Consider the following 20943-nt stretch of genomic DNA (forward strand, 5'->3'; position numbering starts at 1 on the left):
TCATAAACAATAGTAGGGGAGGCGAGTCGGATGACGTTGCAGTGATCATGACGGTGCTCCAGAAACTGTAACCCGACTAACAGCAGGACTCGCGCCGAGGAATAAGGTAACACACATACCTACCTTCTCAGTGCCCCCGACACTATAGGGGGTTTTCAGCAGTTTAGATTCGCCAAACCTACTGATAGTTCCCCTTTAAGATTTTTAGTTTTCTGAAAGATTACACCCAGATATTTTACAACAATGGATTTTATGTGATTGCAAATAATAGACTGGTGTTTGTTTTTCATTTCACTAACCTCGCAGTTATATTCAGTAATGTAATAAAGGCCGGAATTATTTGCCTTCTTTTTCGTTATTTGTCTATATTCATTGTTCTCGTTCATTTTCTCAATAATCTTTTGTTGTGTCGTCATTTTAGTTTTGTTAAAGGCGTGTTCTAATATAGTTTTGGGTTAGCTCAACCTTTTGATTGGTTAACTAAATTAGTGTTTCCGTTTTATTGTACCTATTGGTGCTGCCCATACAGGACTTTTTTTTTTTTAATCTATTTTGGTAAATGACAATTGTTTTATTCTAAATAGCTGTTCACATCTACACGTTTAGGCTATGTGCAGAGTGCGTATGAGACCGGCCGTTCCGTGATCCGGCCGGGTCACGGAACGGCCAGTCTCAGAAAAGATCATCCCGTCTGGATCTTTGCAGCTGCTTGGTTCTGATGTGGGCACATCCATGCGTGCCTGCATCAGAACTCCCCACTGCACACTATGGAGCGTGCGGCCGCAGCCGCTCACTCCACTGTGTGCACTGACAGAGTTTTCTGCCGCTGCTATTCACTGGATAGCAGCCGCAGAAAACTGACATATCAGTTCTCTACGGCGCCGCTAGGGATCCCGGATGGAGTGTATACTATGTGTATACACTCCGACCGGGATCCCTTCAGCCTACAGCACTATGTAAGTTCCGTGGAAATCACGGCCGTTGAAACAACTTCAGAGTATAATGTAACCCCTGGGAATTTTTCTTTAGATTTTCCACAAAAGATGAAGCTTCTATATCAGTCCCTATCCATAAAAGAAACAGATTGTTAATATAACCGCGATAAAAGAAAGTGTGTTCGGCAATGTCGGTGATAAACCTCTTCTTTAACCGACCCATGAAAAGGTTGGCAAAACAAGGGACAAAGCGAGTGCCCATTGCATAGACCCTGGCATGGGGAATCTTCAGCTCTCCAGCTGGTTGTAAAACTACAATTCCCATCATGCCTAGATAGCCAATCTTTAGCTGTCCAGGCACAATGGGAATTGTAGTTTTGCAACAGCCGGAGGGCCGAAGGTTCCCCATGTCGGGGGCTGTGCAATGGGCACTCGCTTTGTTCCTTCTTGTGCCAATCTTTTCATTATTGAGAAGCTCTAGGTGTCTTTATTTGGGTATCTACATAAGAGGCCTATAACTTTGCACCCCACACCTCTAAGTATCAATTAGTAAGTAGTTAAGTAATGGTTCACATAGGAGCCAATCAGATCCCAGCTTTCATGTTTTCAGAACAAGTAGCCGCGCTCTGATTGGCTGGTTTTGGAGCAGCTCCTCTCAGAATGAAAAGATCAATCTTATATAGTTGTTATAGTGAAATATGAAAGCAGTGACCTGATTGGTCGTTATGGTCACGTGCTTCCGTAACAACCAATCAGATTACGCCTGTCATTGGCTGTTATGGGCGGCACGGTGTTCACGTGAGGCGGCCCCGGTGATGGACACAGACCATACACAGACGCCTGTACGGGCTCCTGACTCTCCGTCTCCGGGGTCACGTCCCCGGGCTCGGTCAGTGTGTTTGAGGTGGGCGGCTCCGGGTCAGCCTCTATGGGCGGCTATGTGTGCGGGCACTGCCCACAGGGGGGCGTGCCTCTTGTATAACTCCCCGGGGGCCCGGACCATCCGGCTCACACACTGAGGGAATGCTCGGACTTGTGTCCAACATGGCGGCGCTGAGAGCTGCGCGACGGCTGCTGCTACCGCTACAGGGTGAGTGCGGGGACTGCTGCCTGTAACCCCGGGGAGCTGCACTCCATATACCGCACTGTGTGCACTACAATGTATATACCGCACTGACATCTACCTGCACTGTATATACCGCACTGTGTGTACTGACACCTACCTGCACTCCATATACCGCACTGTGTGCACTACAATGTATATACCGCACTGACACCTACCTGCACTGTATATACCGCATTGTGTGTACTGACACCTACCTGCACTGTGTGTACTGACACCTACCTGCACTCTGCCGCACTGTGTGCACTACAATGTATATACCGCACTGACACCTACCTGCACTGTATATACCGCACTGTGTGTACTGACACTTACCTGCACTGTGTGTACTGACACTTACCTGCACTCTATATACCGCACTGGCATCTGTATATACCGCACAACTGACTGCACCCTATATACCGCACTGTGTGCACTGACACCTGACTGCACCCTATATACCGCACTGTGTGCACTGACACCTGACTGCACCCTATATACCGCACTGTTTGCACTGACACCTGACTGCACCCTATATACCGCACTGTGTGCACTGACACCTGACTGCACTCCATATACCGCACTGTGTGCACTTCAATGTATATGCCGCACTGACATCTACCTGCACTGTATATACCGCACTGTGTGTACTGACACCTACCTGCACTCTATATACTGCACTGTGTGTACTGACACCTACCTGCACTGTATATACCGCACTGTGTGTACTGACACCTACCTGCACTGTATATACCGCACTGTGTGCACTACAATGTATATACCGCACTGACATCTACCTGCACTGTATATACCGTACTGTGTGTACTGACACCTACCTGCACTGTATATACCGCACTGTGTGTACTGACACCTACCTGCACTGTATATACCGCACTGTGTGCACTACAATGTATATACCGCACTGACACCTACCTGCACTCTATATACCGCACTGTGTGCACTGACACCTGACTGCACTCTATACACCGCACTGTGTGCACTGACACCTGACTGCATCCTATATACCGCACTGACAACTAACTGCACCCTATATACCGCACTGTGTGCACTGTATACACCACACTGTGTATACTGACACCTGTATATACCGCACTGTGTGCACTGACACCTGACTGCATCCTATATACCGCACTGTGTGCACTGACACCTGACTGCATCCTATATACCGCACTGTGTGCACTGACATCTGGCCGCCCTCTATACACTGCACTGTATTTACCGCTATGTGTACAGCATTGTATATACTGCGCTGTGTGAATAACACCTGACTGCATCTTATATACCGCACTATGTGCCCTGACAACTACCTGCAGTGCACAGTATATACTGCATTATATTGTACACCTTTTACATAGTGTGGTATAAACTATGCAGTCAGGTGTCAATACACATAGTGCGGTATACAGGCTGCCATCAGATGGCCACTGCCCGGTGTGTGTGTCTATAGGGCACAGTGCCCACTGCCCCCGGTGTGTGTGTCTATAGGGCACAGTGCCCACTGCCCCCGGTGTGTGTGTGTCTATAGGGCACAGTGCCCACTGCCCCCGGTGTGTGTGTCTATAGGGCACAGTGCCCACTGCCCCCGGTGTGTGTGTGTCTGTAGGGCACAGTGCCCACTGCCCCCGGTGTGTGTGTGTCTGTAGGGCACAGTGCCCACTGCCCCCGGTGTGTGTGTGTCTGTAGGGCACAGTGCCCACTGCCCCCGGTGTGTGTGTGTCTGTAGGGCACAGTGCCCACTGCCCCCGGTGTGTGTGTGTCTGTAGGGCACAGTGCCCACTGCCCCCGGTGTGTGTGTGTCTGTAGGGCACAGTGCCCACTGCCCCCGGTGTGTGTGTGTCTGTAGGGCACAGTGCCCACTGCCCCCGGTGTGTGTGTGTCTGTAGGGCACAGTGCCCACTGCCCCCGGTGTGTGTGTGTCTGTAGGGCACAGTGCCCACTGCCCCCGGTGTGTGTGTGTCTGTAGGGCACAGTGCCCACTGCCCCCGGTGTGTGTGTGTCTGTAGGGCACAGTGCCCACTGCCCCCGGTGTGTGTGTGTCTGTAGGGCACAGTGCCCACTGCCCCCGGTGTGTGTGTGTCTGTAGGGCACAGTGCCCACTGCCCCCGGTGTGTGTGTGTGTGTCTGTAGGGCACAGTGCCCACTGCCCCCGGTGTGTGTGTGTGTCTGTAGGGCACAGTGCCCACTGCCCCCGGTGTGTGTGTGTGTCTGTAGGGCACAGTGCCCACTGCCCCCGGTGTGTGTGTGTCTATAGGGCACAGTGCCCACTGCCCCCGGTGTGTGTGTGTCTATAGGGCACAGTGCCCACTGCCCCCGGTGTGTGTGTGTCTGTAGGGCACAGTGCCCACTGCCCCCGGTGTGTGTGTGTCTGTAGGGCACAGTGCCCACTGCCCCCGGTGTGTGTGTCTGTAGGGCATAGTGCCCACTGCAGACATTCCTTCCGTGGATATAATATAAATGTAGTACATGCAGCTCCACCACCTACTTGCACCTCCTAGCGTTCTGTAAAACTGGACCCCCCCCCCAGCCTGGTTTCCAGCATGCCCTGACAGAGGCCGCAGGTTACTGACACAGAGCCCCACCACTGAGTGATGCCAGGGAATAGAGAAGACTGTGTACAGATTTGCCTGTCTACATAACCCTGGACTGTGACCGCAGGAGATGGAAGAAGGAAGGGACATATGTACTACAGATCCCAGTCACATGCTTCATTGTGTGTCTCTTCAGTGCCCATATATTCATCCCCTCTCAACAGGTGGCATGAGGGGAGTGTTATAGAATGTCACCTTATGTGTCCTCCTCAGCACACTGCCACAGTGACCTCTGCTGGGGACAAGAAGCTATCACAAGAACCATGTCTTGGTACATACTGGGATTAGAGATGAGTGAACCTGGAGCATGCTCGAGTCGACCCGAACTTTCGGCATTTGATTAGCGGTGGCTGCTGAAGTTGGATAAAGCCCTAAGGCTATGTGGAAATCATGGATATAGTCATTGGCTGTATCCATGTTTTCCAGACAACCTGAGAGCTTTATCCAAGTTCAGCAGCCCCAGCTAGTCAAATACCAAACGTTCGGGTTCGGATCGACTCAAACCCGAACCCGGTTCGCTCATCTCTAACTGGGATCCTTTCATCATCATTTTCAGGATCTCTTTGGTGTTGGTGAATATAGTTGCTAAAAATCCTCCTTCCCATGGCTGAGGATCTGCTCCTGTTGTATCCAGTTCAGTCCTAGGAATCCTGCTACAATGTATCAGTCTGGGTGGCAGCCTGTTTAGCTCATAGATTGTCCAAACTAGATACAGTTGTAGCTAACACGTCCATTCAGTTCCTGGATGATACATGGCAGCAGGCATCCTGACCTAGTGAGCCAATGAAATGACATTTATTATAAATTACTTCTACTTTTATTACTTCCTAAAACTGGAAAAACCTGTTAAGATGCAACTTTATTAATGAATTAAAAGAGAAGTCCGGCCCTGGCAAGGATGTGACATGACAGGCAGTAGGAAACCTCGTAACAGTGACTCTTTTCTGACCTCGCCCTGTGCCTACGATACCCCATCTGACCAGCCCGGGGACTCCCTTTGGAAGGCATTTTTTCCCCAAGTTGTGATGACTGCTGATAGACAGCCTGCTCAACCAATCAGTGACTGGAGCAATGTCCCATCCCAGTCACTGACTGACTGGCTGAGCTACCAGGCCATCAGCCTGGTCGTGATGTTGTGCAGGAGATCCCAGAGCCTGGCGGGGTTCCCAGAGCAGCAATTCACTGCTGAAGAGGCACAGGGTGAGTTAGTTCTGTTTAATTTCCCCTGTACCTCGCCATTTAAAGGGGTACTCCGGGCTAGGGGTATTTTTACCGTATGGCCAGGGAGGGGTTGGATATAGATGCCGCCGTCCACTTAACTCCCCGGTTCCAGTACCGGGTCTCTGATCACGCCGCCCCGTTCTCCCATCCCACTTCCTGGTCTAAGCTGCGGCTTGAGACGTGATGTCTCAAAGCAGCTCAGCCATTCAGTGGCCAAGGCGGCACCCCGCTACGACCGCTGAATGGCCGAGCTGCCTTGAGACATCACGTCTCAAGCCGCAGCTCAGACCAGGAGGCGGGACGGAAAAACAGGGCGGCGTGATCAGAGACCGGGGAGGTAAGTGGATGGCTGCGTCTATATCCAACCCCTCCCCAGCCATACGTTAAAAATACCCCTAGCCTGGAGTACCCCTTTAAGGCCATTTTGAAACACTTTATTTAGCAGCAATGTTGCAACCTACAACAACAACATCGTTTTACTAACAGGACTTAGGAACATTAGTGAATGAGACAACAGACGGAGTGTATACGCGATGTATACATTACGGCTATTGTTACCGTAGCCGCACAAAATAATTGACAAGTCTTATTTTCTACAGCCGCTGTTCACCGAAAATAGTCTGTGCTCATAGTCTAGAGTACGGCTCCCAGCTGTACTTTACACTGTGGTCAATGGTAAATTGGAGTGTGGGCACACAACATCAAATGATGCTCATCTGGCCGATGCTGCAGTATTAGCTGGGTGAACATGTAAGACATCAGCCGTTGTTTGACATGGCTGTGTCAAACAACTGTGGATGTTTGCAGATTGTGTGAACGTGGCCTAAAAAAATTTTAAATCCTGAGGCCGGACTTCTCCTTTAAAGACAGAAGAAAATAACATTGTGATAATTTCATCTGCTACTAATGTTTCTATTTCTCTAGGTCTGAAGTCAGAGACGACCCTATCTTCAACAAATCATCGGTGGCAATCTATAGCCGCAGCTGCCGCAGCCACTCAGGGCGTAGAGGCGAGGACTCGTGTTCACCCTGATAAGAGGTATGGATCCACACGTCTGTTATGGGCGGGAAGCCTGGTCGGACAGATTTCATCAGTGTTAGACTCTTATTTAGTGGGAAAGTGACTTCCTTCAAGTCAGTGTTTCGCTCCATCTAGGAGTCTTAGAACATTGACTGGTGATATGTGCCAAACCAGATATCTCTCCAGAATGACCCATCTGCCCCTCACTAGCCAGCAAACACCCTGCTCTCCACTGAAGAGAGGCAATAACCCTGAAACAGCTGTCTGCAGATGGGTCATTTTTCCTTTTGGAGAAGTGTTTTGGCTTGGCATATTTCCTCAGTCAATGTTCTAGAACTCCTAGATGGAGTGGAATACAACTTTTGAAAGAACTATTTTGCATATCCTTTCTTCCCAAAATTTTATTTAATGTTTGGGTACACTAGCAACAAAAATTTAAATCCTCAAGTTTTCCCAGTACTTATCATCTGCTGTATGTCCTGCAGGAAGTGGTGTATTCTTTCCAGTGTGAAGAGTAGGCGGTTTTATATGGGGATTTGCTAGTGCTCTGGACAGTTCCTGACATGGACAGAGGTGGCAGCAGAGAGCAGTGTGTCAGACTGGAGAGAATACTCCACTTCCTGCAGGACATACAGCAGCTAGAGTACCACTTTTAAATAGACAATGTCTCAAACAATTTCCTTCCATTAGGGTAAAGTGGTTCTCCAAGCAAAATCAATACTTTCTGTGCATGAATAAAAATAAATTAATTCTCTCTCTATTACATCCACCATATTTACTGTGTCCTCCAGCTGACTGATCTGTATTATTTATTCAGGAAACCTAAAACTGGGATCCTGATGCTGAACATGGGTGGTCCGGAGACACTTGATGACGTCCATGATTTTCTTCTTAGATTATTTTTAGACAAAGATCTCATGACTCTTCCAGCACAGAAGTAAGTATGGTGATATGTGAACATGCATCTCCAGCCCTGTATGTTCTGTATGACCTTTCTGAATACCTAAATGCTGATTTATATTTTTTTTACTTATAATGTCATACAAGCACCCAGATTTTCTATTTTCGCTCAGTATTTTGAAATCAAAACCAGGAGTGGATTGAAAACATAGAAAGGCTATGATTACACACTGTTAAATTAAAGTGACACTGTCACCCCCTTCTGTATGAGGACTTCCCTACACAGCTGTAAAGCCTTGCAGTTTTCATACCTTACTTTATAATAGATTTTTTTGGTGCTTGGTCCAATGAAAAATGCTTTTTTTATTGCTAGTGGATTGTGCCACCTGGGCGGGGCTTCATGGCCACTTCAGTGCCACTTGGCCCCACCCACACTCTGTAGGCCCCTCTCCTCCATGTTGTCATTGTTTAGTTTTCTTTTTGACAAGAGCGCAGATTGGTAACAAAGGGCGTCTCACACTCTGGAGGACCTGTACTGTCCTGTGGTACACAGACAACCTACTGTGTTATACTTCATTTCTCCTGTGGTGGCGCTGCTGCAGGGAAACTGAACACTTTCTGTCTGTTATCATTTTGTGATCAACTTATTGATGAGCCCTTCTAACAAGTACACAAAACAGTAAACCCCTTTAGTACACAGTTTCTTGTATATCAGTCAGTAATGGTAACATTATTGGTTTAAAGGTGTGTTGTTGTTTATTGTTTTGTTTTTTTTTTTTTTTTCTGCCCCAAATTGAGTGTAGGTCATCAGTACACCCTGCCTGATCAGCTGTTCAGCGTATCAGTGCTCACAGAGTTTGTCCACAGAAAAGGGCATAACAAAGTGCACTCCATTCTTTACTAGGGCAACTTTCTCTCTGTTCTTGAGATGAGTCCCAGCAGTGGGCTTCCTGCCAATCCCCTTGTTACTTACTATTTGGTTGATAGGGGGTAATTTCTTGCAATCTCCTATTGATGTTAGTAGGGTTCAGTCAACTATGTAAGGCTGCATTCACATGTCCTGTAAATTACAGGCCCTACGCATGGGGAGCTCTATCAATGAAACTCTTTGAATCTCTGCGGCACTGTAGTGACAGAGCAGCATGGCTGTAGCATCGCAGTGCTGCAGAGATTTAGAGTTTCCTCGCTGCTGGCATTGATATTGATGCATCTCGCAGAGCGGGGAAACGTTCCATGATGGGGCTCCCCCATCCGTACAGCGCGTAATTTGCTTGTTTGCTTCCTGGTACTGTTCTGGGTGGTCTAGGTCAATGTAGACAGATGAATGTATTCTGCTACCTGTTCTCAGGTAGTGGAGGGGTCTATAGTTGCTTCCCCCTAATGGTCTATGGATGTGGAGGGATTTATGGGGAAGGGGGGGGGGGGAGAAAAAAAAATCTAATTTTATTTATTTTTTTAAAAATTATTTAGTAAACTTGGACCTTTTATTGCCAAACGCCGAACACCAAAAATTCAAGAACAATACAAGAAAATTGGTGGTGGATCCCCTATTAAAAAATGGACTGCACATCAAGGAGAGGGCATGGTGAAACTGCTGGATGAGCTGTCCCCAGCCACAGGTAACTGTTATGTAGCAGCAATGTAGCAGTATATTTTACACCACAAAGGGTGGGATTTATCAAGGCTTGCAAAAAAGTTGCAAAACTGCAAGTCTCACACAATACTCTGTGCTCCTTCTCTTTCATCTATCCTCTGCTTTTGTCACAGATGACCCCTCTCTACTCCTACTCTACTCCTCTTTCATCCCTTTGTCTCACCAGCTTGGCAGTCTCCTGGGTCTCCTCTTACTTCTCCAACTGCACTTCTAGCCTCCTTTCTCACCACCTCCTCTCCTCACCCCCTGACTGTTTGTGTTCCCCCAAGGCTCTGTTCTCAGGCCTCTTCTCTTCTCCATCTATACTCTTGGCCTGGGACACATCATAGAATTCACGGGCATATCTATGTCTCTGGTCCGGAAGTCAACTCTGCTATCCAAGATTCCAGAGTGTCTATCGGCTAGATCTTCCTTCTCCTCCTGCTTCCTAAAAGTCAATATGGACATAACAGAACTAATCCTCTTTTCCCCATCCCACTTCATCCTGCCGTCTAATCTGTCAATCACAATCAGTCTGCTGTCAGGCTGCAGTCTGACCACTTTCTACCGCCTTCAACTCAAAAAAATTTCCCGAATCCACTCTTTTCTCAACAAAACTGCTGGTACTGTACATGCCTCATGATCTCCCGCTTAGACTACTGCAACATCCTCCTCATACTTACCTTTGTGTGGTCCGATTAGTGATCTTCTTAAAGTGACTGTACCACCAGGCCACCCTTAGTGGGAAGAAACTCCAGCCCCTGCATGACGTGACTACATTAGAATCAATTGAACCCTATCATAGAGGGGCTAGGGTTTCCTCCCACTAAGGGTGGGTCAGCTGCCTCCAGTGCTTCAGCCTGGGCCTGGTGGTACAGTCACTTTAACGAGTCTGCCTCAGACAGGCTCCATGAGTATAGTGCAGATAACACTGATCAGTGCTGTGTAATGGCATAGCATTGACCAGTGTAAGCAATCTGATGATTGTATCATTCCCCTTCCCCAGTTTATATATGTGAGATCACTGTTGTATTTGTATCTTGCCCCTATTTTATTTCCTCTATGAAGTCATACTGCATTTAACCACTTTTTAACTTATTTCATGTCCTGTACATGTACCTGTTATATCCCCTGCCTTCTATAACCTAGCTTATGCCAAGAACTGGCTATTTAGTCTCCTCTTCTTTTGACAGCCCCTCATAAATATTACATTGGTTTCCGGTACGTTCATCCGCTTACTGAAGCCGCCATTGAAGAAATGGAAAAGGACGGTGTAGAGAGAGCAATTGCCTTCACACAGTACCCTCAGTATAGCTGCTCTACCACAGGTGAGAAACATGGTGATATGGCAGCTCTTCAAGTGCATGGCCAACAATGAGAGATGAGCACAACTGGGGCATGCTCCAATTGGATCATCTGTCATTTGAATACCAGTGGCTGAAGTTGGATGCAGCCCTAGGGAGTCCAGCAAAACATGGATATAGGCATAGGCCATATCCATGCTTTCCAGGACTGCCTAGAGCTACAACCATCTTAAACAACCGGTATTCAAATGTCGAATGCCCAGACTCCAGCATGTTCAAGTTGCACTCATCTCTAGTAACTATATATAGCCAGGATTGGAAAGGATACAGAGATATCTGCCTCATAGAGATTGCATCCTAGCCTGGGGAACTCCATGATTATCATATGCTATGGAATATTACTGAGCTTCTATGTAAAGTATAAAAACAGCCATGTCCATGTTTGCAGTCACCCCTTCATGTAATAGTTATTGTCCCAATATAACAAATGAGACAGCTTCCTAATAGATTTAAAAACTTCCAATAGTGGTGTGTCTACGGGGGAGATTTATTAAGACTGGTGTATTAGTATGCTGGTCTTAAAGCCCTGTCCCCGTGATGAGGATGCACCTCCAGTGCTGTCATATTGACTGTTCCGAATTAAGTTATAGGGTAGCTTCACACATACCGGATCCGCAGCTTTTTCCACGCTGCGAGTTTGCAGTGAAATCCGCTGCAGATCCAGGTATAGTGAAGGTCTATGGGGTATAATACCCACAGTGGAATTTTCATTCTGCCGCAGATGTAACATGGCAGCCCAGGCCCGGAGCATACATTACCTGCTTGGCGCTGCTGCTGTGTATGAAGCTCCTGGCTCCTCATCAGCCAATCAGTGCTGCCGTGCACTGATTGGCTGGAGGGGAGCCGGGAGCCTCACATACAGCCGTGGCACAAGCAGGTAATGTATGCTGCTGGGCCGGGTCACATACTGGCAGCGTCTCTACGTATTTAGGTCAGTGTCATATTGTAATGACTTCTCTAAGCATACAAAATATGACACATCCTTAAAGGGGATCAGCAGTTTAGAATAATCTAACCTGCTGATATGCCCCTTTTTAAGTAGGAAGACATGTCTTTTACCTTCCCCCTTGGTGCTGTTGTGGTGCAGTTAGTAGTTTGCCTTATGGTCCCGTAAGACTGACAGGAGCACTGCCCGCCAGCAAATCGCTGATCTGGCTGGCCTGCTTAAGTCATTATCATTAGATGAGGCCGGATCGGCACTGTTGGGGCGGGCAGTGCTCCTAACGGTCTCCAGTTTACCCAGACGGGTTTACTAAGAGGCACACGTCTTAGTAAAGCCGTCCAGCTCTGCACCGGTTGCAGGGCCTGTGCAAAAAAATCTTCACTTGCTCCAAAGCAGATGTAGTTTTTTGCTTGGTTTACACCTGTTTCCTAAACCTTGATAAATTAGGTGTAAAATGGAGTAAGAAATAAATATATGCACCCTGTATGGATTTATTTACTTATTTACAAAGGAAGCAGGGCCTTGGGAACTCCTTAGACCAGGGGTGTCAAACTCAGGCCATCCAGTTGTTGCAAACCTAAAAGTCCTATGAAGAATGGACAGTCAAAGCCAATTGACTTGTGAGTCCTTACTTTTGGGTATAAAGGAGGCCTGCAATATTAGGAGTGCCTAGGGTGAGCCACCTTGGGGGGATCAGGATTCTTTTGTTTAGTCTTGTTTTCTATTTTGCTCAGGAAGCAGCTTGAATGCGATTTACCGATACTATAAATCTAAAGGCGTAAACCCTGGAATGAAGTGGAGTCTTATAGACAGATGGCCGACGCATCCTCTTCTAATCCAGGTAGGTACAAAGATATGGGAATTTGATGTCTGTGGAATAGAATGTTTAGTTTTATAACTTATAGTTTTTATTTTTTTTAGTGTTTTGCTGATCACATCCAAAAAGAGCTTAAACTGTTTCCAGAGGATAAAAGGGCAGAAGTGGTCATACTTTTCTCTGCACACTCTTTGCCAATGGCGGTATGTATACTTTTTAAAAAAATTTTTTTAATTAATTGCTCAATGGGCAAAAACTAACTAATCAGAGGGGGTTAAACTGCTCGGTCCCCTGTTAATCAGAGGTCCGTGGAGTAGTAGAGTGCCTGTCCTGGCTGAGCGTTTAGCCAATCAGTGACTGGAGCAGCGTCGTTCCCCAGTCACTGTCTGGCTGAGCGACCAGTCCACCAGCCTGGTTGTGAACGGAACCCGGTCAGGGTCCCACCGCGGGCATGGGAAATAGGTAAATTAGTACTTGTAATCAATTTCCCTCTGCTGACTTTTATAATCTTATTTTATAATCCGCCGGGCTTCTCTTTAAAAAAAAAAAAAACAACAAAGAGTATGCTCACTAGAGATGAGCGGACCTGGAGCATGCTTGAGTCCATCCGAACCCGAACTTTCGGCATTTGATTAGCGGTGGCTGCTGAAGTTGGATAAAGCCCTAAGGCTATGTGGAAATCATGGATATAGTCCTTGGCTGTATCCATGTTTTTCAGACAATCTTAGAGCTTTATCCAAGTTCAGCAGCCCTGCTTATCAAATGCAGATCGTTCGGGTTCGGATGGACTTGAACCCGAACCCGGTTCGCTCATCTCTAATGCTCCCCTGTTCACTCTCCCCCAATGTACTCCTATGGGTCTCCGGTGTGCCCAGCCCCCTCGGCCAATCACAAACGAAGATGGGACAGTCAGTGATTGGCTGAGTGGGCTGGAGGTGGCTATAGGGGAACACTGGTGGGGATGGGCGGGGGGATGACTGTAGTTGTTGTTTTATGGTGGTTTTACACGGAGCGATAATTCGCCCAATCGCACGATTAACGATTTTGAATAAACAATGTTTTTTTTTTTTTATATATAACAATCGGCGTTTAGCCGGAACAATACATTGTACGGAAAAATCGGTATGCGATCGCTTAAGTTTATCTCACACAGGTGAAATCGTTGAAAGAATGTTACACGGAACAATCTGCAAATTTTTTACGAACGATCGGCTATTTGAGAACATGTTGAAAGATCAAAATGAACGATTTCTCGCTCGTTGCTTGATCGTTTGCTGTGTTTACACGTACGATTATCGTTCGAATTAGATCGTGATCGTGCAAATTCGAACGATAAATCGTTCTGTGTAAAACCACCATTAGATCAGGGATGGGGAAAGTTCACCCCTCCAGCTGTTGCAAAACTACAATTCCCATCATGCCTGGACAACCAAAGCTTTAGCTGTCCAGGCATGATGGGAATTTTAGTTTTGCAACAGCTGGAGGGGTGAACTTTCCCCATCCCTGAACCCAAACCCTGCCAAACCAAAGTTTTGAAAAGTTCACTAGTCTCTACTTCCTACTCTCTACTTACTACCTGTTCTATGGAACTAAGGGGCTATGATAAGGAGCAGTTAAACACTTGTGTTAGGTTAAGACTATCTTGGGGAAAAAAGAGTTTATATGATAAATAATGAATAGATCTGTATGTACATGGTGATAAGAAATGGCAAATGTTGTCTATGGGTCCCTATGGCGGCTGGCACAAAACTACAATGTTCTCTCGTAAGGAGGGAGCATCTGTGGTTTCTACCTTGCAGTTATTTATGTACTTACACTTTATGATAGACTCTCTTTTTATTAGCTTCTGTCTGTCAGGATTGGGGATGTAATGTTCTAAACTGGCATTTATCTTTCCTGCATTACAGGTGGTGAATCGAGGAGATCCGTACCCGCAGGAAGTTGGCGCTACAGTGCATAAAGTAATGGAGAAGCTGAATTTCTCCAATCCTTACAGGCTGGTGTGGCAATCCAAGGTATGTTACTTGTGCCTGCTTTTTTTTCCCCATCTTGTTTACAGTCCAGGGGGCCCTCAGTTTGGCACTTGTTGGCGTGAATTTACCTTGTGATTCGGCTGAGCAGCTTTGTCAAATCCCACCGCAATGCAAAGATCTGAGAAGTCAGGAATGCAGTAAATCCGCAGGATTCCTTTAAACGTATGGCATAAAAATGATGTATGTATTGTAGCCCCTATAGTTTTCTTCTGTGTCCTCCTACGGCACAGGTATCAACCTCTGGCTCTCCAGCTGTTGCAAATATACAATTCCCATCATGCCTGTACAGCTAAAGCTTTGTTTTTTGCTGTCCAATCATGATGGGAGTTGCAGTTTTGCTTCAGCTGGAGGGCCGTGAATTTGACACCCCTAGTCTATGGCCTAAAAGTAGAATTTACCTAATAAGATCATGGGGCCGCATACTTGAAAGAACAGCAGCTCTCATGATCTAGTCACACTAGATGGCGCCATCTTACTGTGGAAAAGAAGGCGAATTTACTGAACAGCCACAGCACTAATACCACTGACTAAAGTAAATATCCTTTATTACCTGGTGATAATGGCTCCTGCCAAGCGGTGGTATGTGACAGGTTGGAAGTGACCACTCAGTTCTTAAAGTAAAGTGTTGGAAGCAGCATTGTGACAGTGGCCAAATAGTCATGTCTGGACAACTGGATCAGATCACTCCCAGAATGGCCGAACTTGTGAAATGTTCCAATATGTAGTGGATAGTGCCTACCAAAAGTGCTACAGGGAAGGAGAACCAGGGTCATGGGCACACTGGACTCATTGATGTATGAGTGTTAAAGGCTGGCCCAGGTCCGATTTTTACAGCTGCTGTAGAGCAAACTGTGTGTGATAGAAAGAAGTCTGATAGAAAGTAATATCTCCCCTTTCTGTGTAGCAGCTGACCAGTAAGATCACCCATGCTGTTCCCTGTCCACCGGTGTTCAGATGCCCCACAATCGTACACAAGCATGCTCTGGTCCCGCTCATCTCTAGATACGACCACTGTAATCTGTTATTGTGTCTGACATACCTGTGTTCTGACTCCTCAGGTTGGACCCATGCCCTGGTTAGGTCCATCTACAGATGAAACTATTAAAGGCCTTTGTCAGAAAGGGAAGAAAAATATTCTTCTAGTCCCCATTGCCTTCACCAGCGATCACATTGAAACCCTCTATGAGCTGGATATAGAATACGCTGAGCATCTGGGCAAAGAGGTAACATTCATTTCTGAAAGTGTGCGCTAATCTCTAAGGAATCTGATATGCCTTGTGCTGCCCAAACCGTGGGTGGTATGATATGGGGGCTGGGTCCCTTATTACAGTGAGCCGTGTAACGTGTTAAAGAGAACCTGTCACCGGGGACGCGGGCACAGAGCCCGCCCGACCCCCCCCCCCGTCATTCTCTATGGGCATCGGACTCATCTCTGCTCATTTGCATACAGCGCGCGCACGGCTTCGGGCGCTGATATCTTCGTCCCGGGACCGGCTCCAGGAACGGGACTCATCGCAAAGGGTAAGTATCCGGGAGCTGCACCGGGGGGGTCGGGCGAGCTCTGTGCCTGCGTCCCCGGTGACAGGCTCCCTTTAAAGGAATCTCAAATCCATCCAGGAATTGGTTTCTTTTTTTTTCAGCAGGGCAGCAACCCCACAACCCTCCCGCCTCACTGGCTGTGATTGATCTTTCTGTACCCAAAATATAAAACTATTCGGTTCCATAAAGTGGTTTTATTTTGTAAATGTAAAAAAAGGGGCTAGGTTTGCACTGCATTTTTTTTTTTGTCTCACTTATTCATTTACAATATGTGTAACTCTAACATACACAAAATTGTGATTTTGTTTTGGCAGAATTTTGTGTGTGTGTGTGTGGCCAAAAAAGTCAATTGGGAAACAGAACAGCATCCATGTTTCCCCTTTTTAATGTATATGTTAAACAGCCAGCAAAGATGCAGTGTGAACCTAGTCACAGTTTTCTTATGAAATCACATAGAAAAAAAAATCGCCAATAAAAATTACAACTCGCCCTGCACAAACCTAGGAGATTGTCGGCAGAAAAAGACCACTTGTTTCATCTAGTATTTTAGTGTTTCCTGTCTTCTCTTAGGATAGACAGAATGTAAACCTGCCTGGGATAAACATCTGTTACTGTGGATTTACCTACCACATCTGCTGGAAGTTTGTTCTCAGTATCTACTACTCTTTCAGTAAAATAACATTTTTCTCTTGTTTATGATCTTTCTTCTCCAACTAACCTCACTGTTTGTCCCCTTGTTCTCCCTGAGGAGGGACTTATACTGCCCATGCAAGAGTGAGCAGGAAGTGATGAGATGCGGAGAGAGGATGCAGAGTTTCTTACTAGAGAGAGGTCTGAGTGAGAGCACAGGTTACGCTACTCCGTCCTGTCTGGAAACTTCTGACTGTCTGCTACAGTTGGATAGGATTGCAGGAGATAGATATAGTCCTGCTTTTCATATGCAGTTCATATGGTAGCTGAACTGGTTGCTACCCTATGGAGTCTGGGAAAACCTAGATACAGCCTATGGCCTATTATCTGTATCCTGTATCCATGCCTTCCAGACAGCCTTAGGACTGCAGCCAACTTCCTAAGCCACCGGACTTGGGTATGCTAGAGTTGTGCTCATCTCTAATAGTTAGTCTAAACTTAGACGAGACTTTCTTGAATATGACCAACTTATCACAGTAGTTTAGGCTGTTAGACCTGTCTCTATAAACAAGGTGGGTTCCTTGGCTTAGACCAGGGATGGGTAACCTTTGGCCCTCCAGCTGTTGCAAAACGGCTTTGCTTTGGCTGTCTAGGCATGATGGGGATTGTAGTTTTGCAACAGCTGGAGGGCAGCAATTTCCCCATCCCTGGCCTAGACAGTCACTAGGACTATATTAGTAGAAGTGGTCGGGCCATAGAATCCCTCTGAAACTTTCCAGAAACTTTTCTAGACCCTACAGAATTGGTTTGTAAGTCGGTCATAACTTGCGCTGCCTCCTAAGCCTTGTGCTCCGCTGTGTAACCATCCAGGGCTGCCAGCCTCATTCCTCTCTTTCTCTTCTACTCTTTTCAGTGCGGAGTTGAGAACATCAGACGGTCCGAATCTCTTAATGGAAATCCATTGTTCTCCAAGGTATCAGTATTGTTAAACTAGGTTTAATGCTATTGACTGCGGACGGTGATTATTGGTTCTTGCTTCTTACCGCTGGTACAATGCACAAAAATCCATTCTCGTTTTAAGTGGGAAGAAGCCAAGTTAGCATAAACACTCCCAGACTTGCGTGGAGGCTATATACACCACACACAATTGGAAGAGACAGCCCGTGCTTAAAAGTCACAAGGTTTCCTTTTATACAATGTCTTCCCAGGGGTGCCTGGGATTGAGAATGGGGAAAGCAGCACGGAGGAATCAATGAGGGAAAAGTTGGAGATTTGCCTTAGTTTTGCTGTATTTGATTGCAGCCAACGCGTTTTACGTGTGCAACAATGTTTACATTTTATCGGTTTTCTTTTGTCGAATTTAGCCTTTCCTCTAATTTCTTTTTTTTTTTTTTCTTTTTTTTTCTCTTCAGGCTCTTGCCGACTTAGTTCTTTCCCATATGAAGTCCAATGAGATCTGCTCAAAACAGTTAACTCTTCGGTGCCCGATGTGTGTTAACCCGGTCTGCGGAGAGGCAAAGGATTTTTTCATAAAACAAAAGCTGTGAGGCCTGATCAAGAGGGAAGCAAATGCTGCCAAGATGACTTTTTTATTTTATTTTTTTAAATCTTATGTTTTTCCCAAATCTACACACTGTATTCAGTACTAAGGATGCCTGTCTGGTCTGCTGGGAGGGGCTGTTTCGATAGATAGACATATATAATTACTAGAGATGAGCATAACTGGAGCACACTCTAGTCCAATTGTCGGCATTTTATTACTGGTGGCAGAAGAAGGTGGATGCAGCCCTAGTGAGTCCGGGAAAACATGGATACAGCCATAGGCCGTAGGCTGTTTCTATGTTTTCCCAGGCTCCCTAGGGCTGCATCTGACTTCAGCCACCAGTATTCAAATGCTGAAAGATCGTACTTGAGCCTGCTCCAGATGTGCTCTTCTCTAGTTTATTACTGATCTCCGCATTGTCTGCACTGATAATATTATGGCCATATTGTTACAATAGTTTGGCACTTATGTATTTAGGGTCCACACCCTGCAGTGCTTCCGTCCGTCTGGTGCAAACTTGTAGCTGGATCACCTGGAGCGCTGCTGTGCAGGAAAAACTACTATACCAGTGCAGAGACTGCTTCATGTTTAGTCATAGACCCCATAACCCATAAAGTGAATGGAAAACTATATATATATAATATATATTTTTTTTTTTTTTTTTTTTTTTAGGTCCAGGTTTTATTAAAAGTTGGTTACAGAAGGCTGTAGCTACAGGATGTTATAAAGAAAGCCCCCATAAGAGTGTCTCCCTATGCATAGTTGTATGTGTATATACTAAATCTGTCTGATGGCCAGTCTGTCTGACAGCTGGTTTTCAGCTTGTGTCTGCGGACAGCTTTAACAATAATATGGCAGAGCCATAGCTACTCAGTTAATGCTTTGTCCAGCATTTTCCCATATAAGCAGTGCTTCTAGGTGTGGACACCTCTATAATACAGGCAGTCTGTATGAAGATTGGACCTATAGTAGAATCCCATGGAGCTTTGTAGGTACCATATTACACCTCTCAAAGTCAGAGTTTGTATAATAGACATAAAGCCTTAAAGGGAATCTGTTTTTTGAGCATTGGTAACCCCTTTAAGAAAGTGATACCACAAATACATCTGACAGTACCAGCTCTGCCAAAGTTAGTTCTGCAAAGTCTTCTGAACTATTGCTATATGCAGAGTAGCAATGGGAGGGATCATGATGTACAGGAGTATTCAGATTAGGCTAAAGTAGATAACAAGCAAAACATAGCAACTTCTTTATATCAACGTGAACGTATTTTATCTGCCACAGCATCTTTATTCCATGTCCCGATAATGTGTCGGATTAAGACAAATACAGAAGAATTAGCACATCAGGTGGCTCACTTAGCGGCAGTGATCGCAGCTCCAGTAGCCCGAACCCCTTTTGGATTAAGCCATATTTATGTTTGCAGTCTTATGCATTTCATATGGAGCATGGTTGCCTGTGCTTGCTGGGGGTTGTAGTTCACTGGGGGGTTGTAGTTCACTGAACACTTTGTGTTGTGGCCTTCCGCTGTGTATTAAAGGACAAAGAGCAAAAGACATCTGTAAATAACAATAAATGGGTGCTATAATCAAAATTGTCTTCATTATATGTCTGGAGGGCTGTGGATTGTGTTAGGGTTTCATTAATAAAACCTTTATTATAGACTCAAAGGGTACTTCAGCAAAAAAAAAAAAAAATCTTTGAAATCAATTGTAAATCTGTATACCAGTTGATTTGAATCTAAAAATCTCCAGTCTTCCAGTAATTATCAGCTGCTGTATGCCCTGCAGGAAATGGTGAATTCTTTCCAGTCTGGCACAGTGCTCGCTGCTGCCTCCTCTGTCCATGTCAGGAACTGTCCAGAGCAGGTGATGTTTTCTTTGGGGATTTGCTGCTGCCCTGTATAACTCCTGACATGGACAGAGGAAGACTTTTTTTGATAGAAGTAAATGACAGATCTATAAACCTTACCTTATTGCCCTAAGACTGCACCCCTGGAGAGATCCACCTCCTACTCCCATTGGACAGGAAACAGGATCTTTAAAAGACACAACAGCCCCAAATTTCTGCGCTAAGGGTGCGTTTACACAGAGATTTATCTGCCAGATTCTGAAAACCAAAGCCAGGAATGGATTTGAAAAGAGGATAGATCCCAGTCTTTCCTTTATGACCTGATCCCTGTTTATAGTCTGTTCCTGGTTTTTGGCTTCAAAGATCTGTCAGATAATCTGTCTGTGTAAATGCACCATTAGAGCTCTTTACAACTATAAAATTGCTGACTACCCCTGAGTCAAAAGATTTATTAGGGCCATCATCTGAATCCATCCTACCCTGAAGTCCAGATTATACCTCTGTGATTTGAAATTAGTACTCTGGGCGTTAACTCTGCTTCCCTTTGAGCTCCTGTATGATATTAAAATCAAAGAGACTCTGTAACCACAATCTGACCCCCCCACCCCCAAACCGCTTGTACCTTCAGATAGCTGCTTTTAATCCAAGATCTTTCCTGGGGTCCAGGTGATGCAGTTATTGTCCTACAAACAACTTTTAAACTTGCAGCCCTGTGTCAAACGGCCGTGGCCTACAGTGTCTGTGCATTAGGCTGGTACACCCTCTCTGTTCCTCCTCCCCGCCCTCCTCATTATTAGGAATG

The 20943-nt window shown here is 45.9% G+C and overlaps 1 protein-coding gene across 2 annotated transcripts; it reads left to right on the plus strand.

Moving 5' to 3' along the window:
• The first annotated feature begins 1721 nt into the window (after positions 1 to 1721).
• FECH (ferrochelatase) lies at positions 1722 to 19770 on the plus strand. Of its 2 annotated transcripts, none has more exons than XM_069963167.1 (11): positions 1722 to 2025; positions 6792 to 6906; positions 7706 to 7825; positions 9259 to 9407; positions 10615 to 10749; positions 12463 to 12569; positions 12650 to 12748; positions 14453 to 14560; positions 15637 to 15801; positions 17661 to 17720; positions 18160 to 19770. In XM_069963167.1, the coding sequence occupies exons 1-11, from the start codon at positions 1959 to 1961 to the stop codon at positions 18292 to 18294; spliced, it is 1260 nt and encodes a 419-aa protein (XP_069819268.1). In that variant the 5' UTR covers positions 1722 to 1958; the 3' UTR covers positions 18295 to 19770. The 2 variants fall into 2 exon arrangements, with proteins under 2 accessions (XP_069819268.1, XP_069819267.1); XM_069963166.1 differs by having other exon boundaries at positions 1722 to 1839.
• The last annotated feature ends 1173 nt before the right edge of the window (positions 19771 to 20943 follow it).

The sequence above is a fragment of the Dendropsophus ebraccatus genome, chromosome 3 (assembly GCF_027789765.1).
Source record: "Dendropsophus ebraccatus isolate aDenEbr1 chromosome 3, aDenEbr1.pat, whole genome shotgun sequence".
NCBI classification, from domain to species: Eukaryota; Metazoa; Chordata; class Amphibia; order Anura; family Hylidae; genus Dendropsophus; species Dendropsophus ebraccatus.

Bases quoted from the DNA above. Each gene is read 5' to 3' on its own strand.
- FECH (XM_069963167.1), top strand. From the start codon at position 1,959: ATGCTCGGACTTGTGTCCAACATGGCGGCGCTGAGAGCTGCGCGACGG. The intron at 12,749-14,452 runs GTATGTATACTT...CCTGCATTACAG, and splicing joins CACACTCTTTGCCAATGGCG to GTGGTGAATCGAGGAGATCC. The intron at 17,721-18,159 runs GTATCAGTATTG...TTTTCTCTTCAG, and splicing joins GAAATCCATTGTTCTCCAAG to GCTCTTGCCGACTTAGTTCT.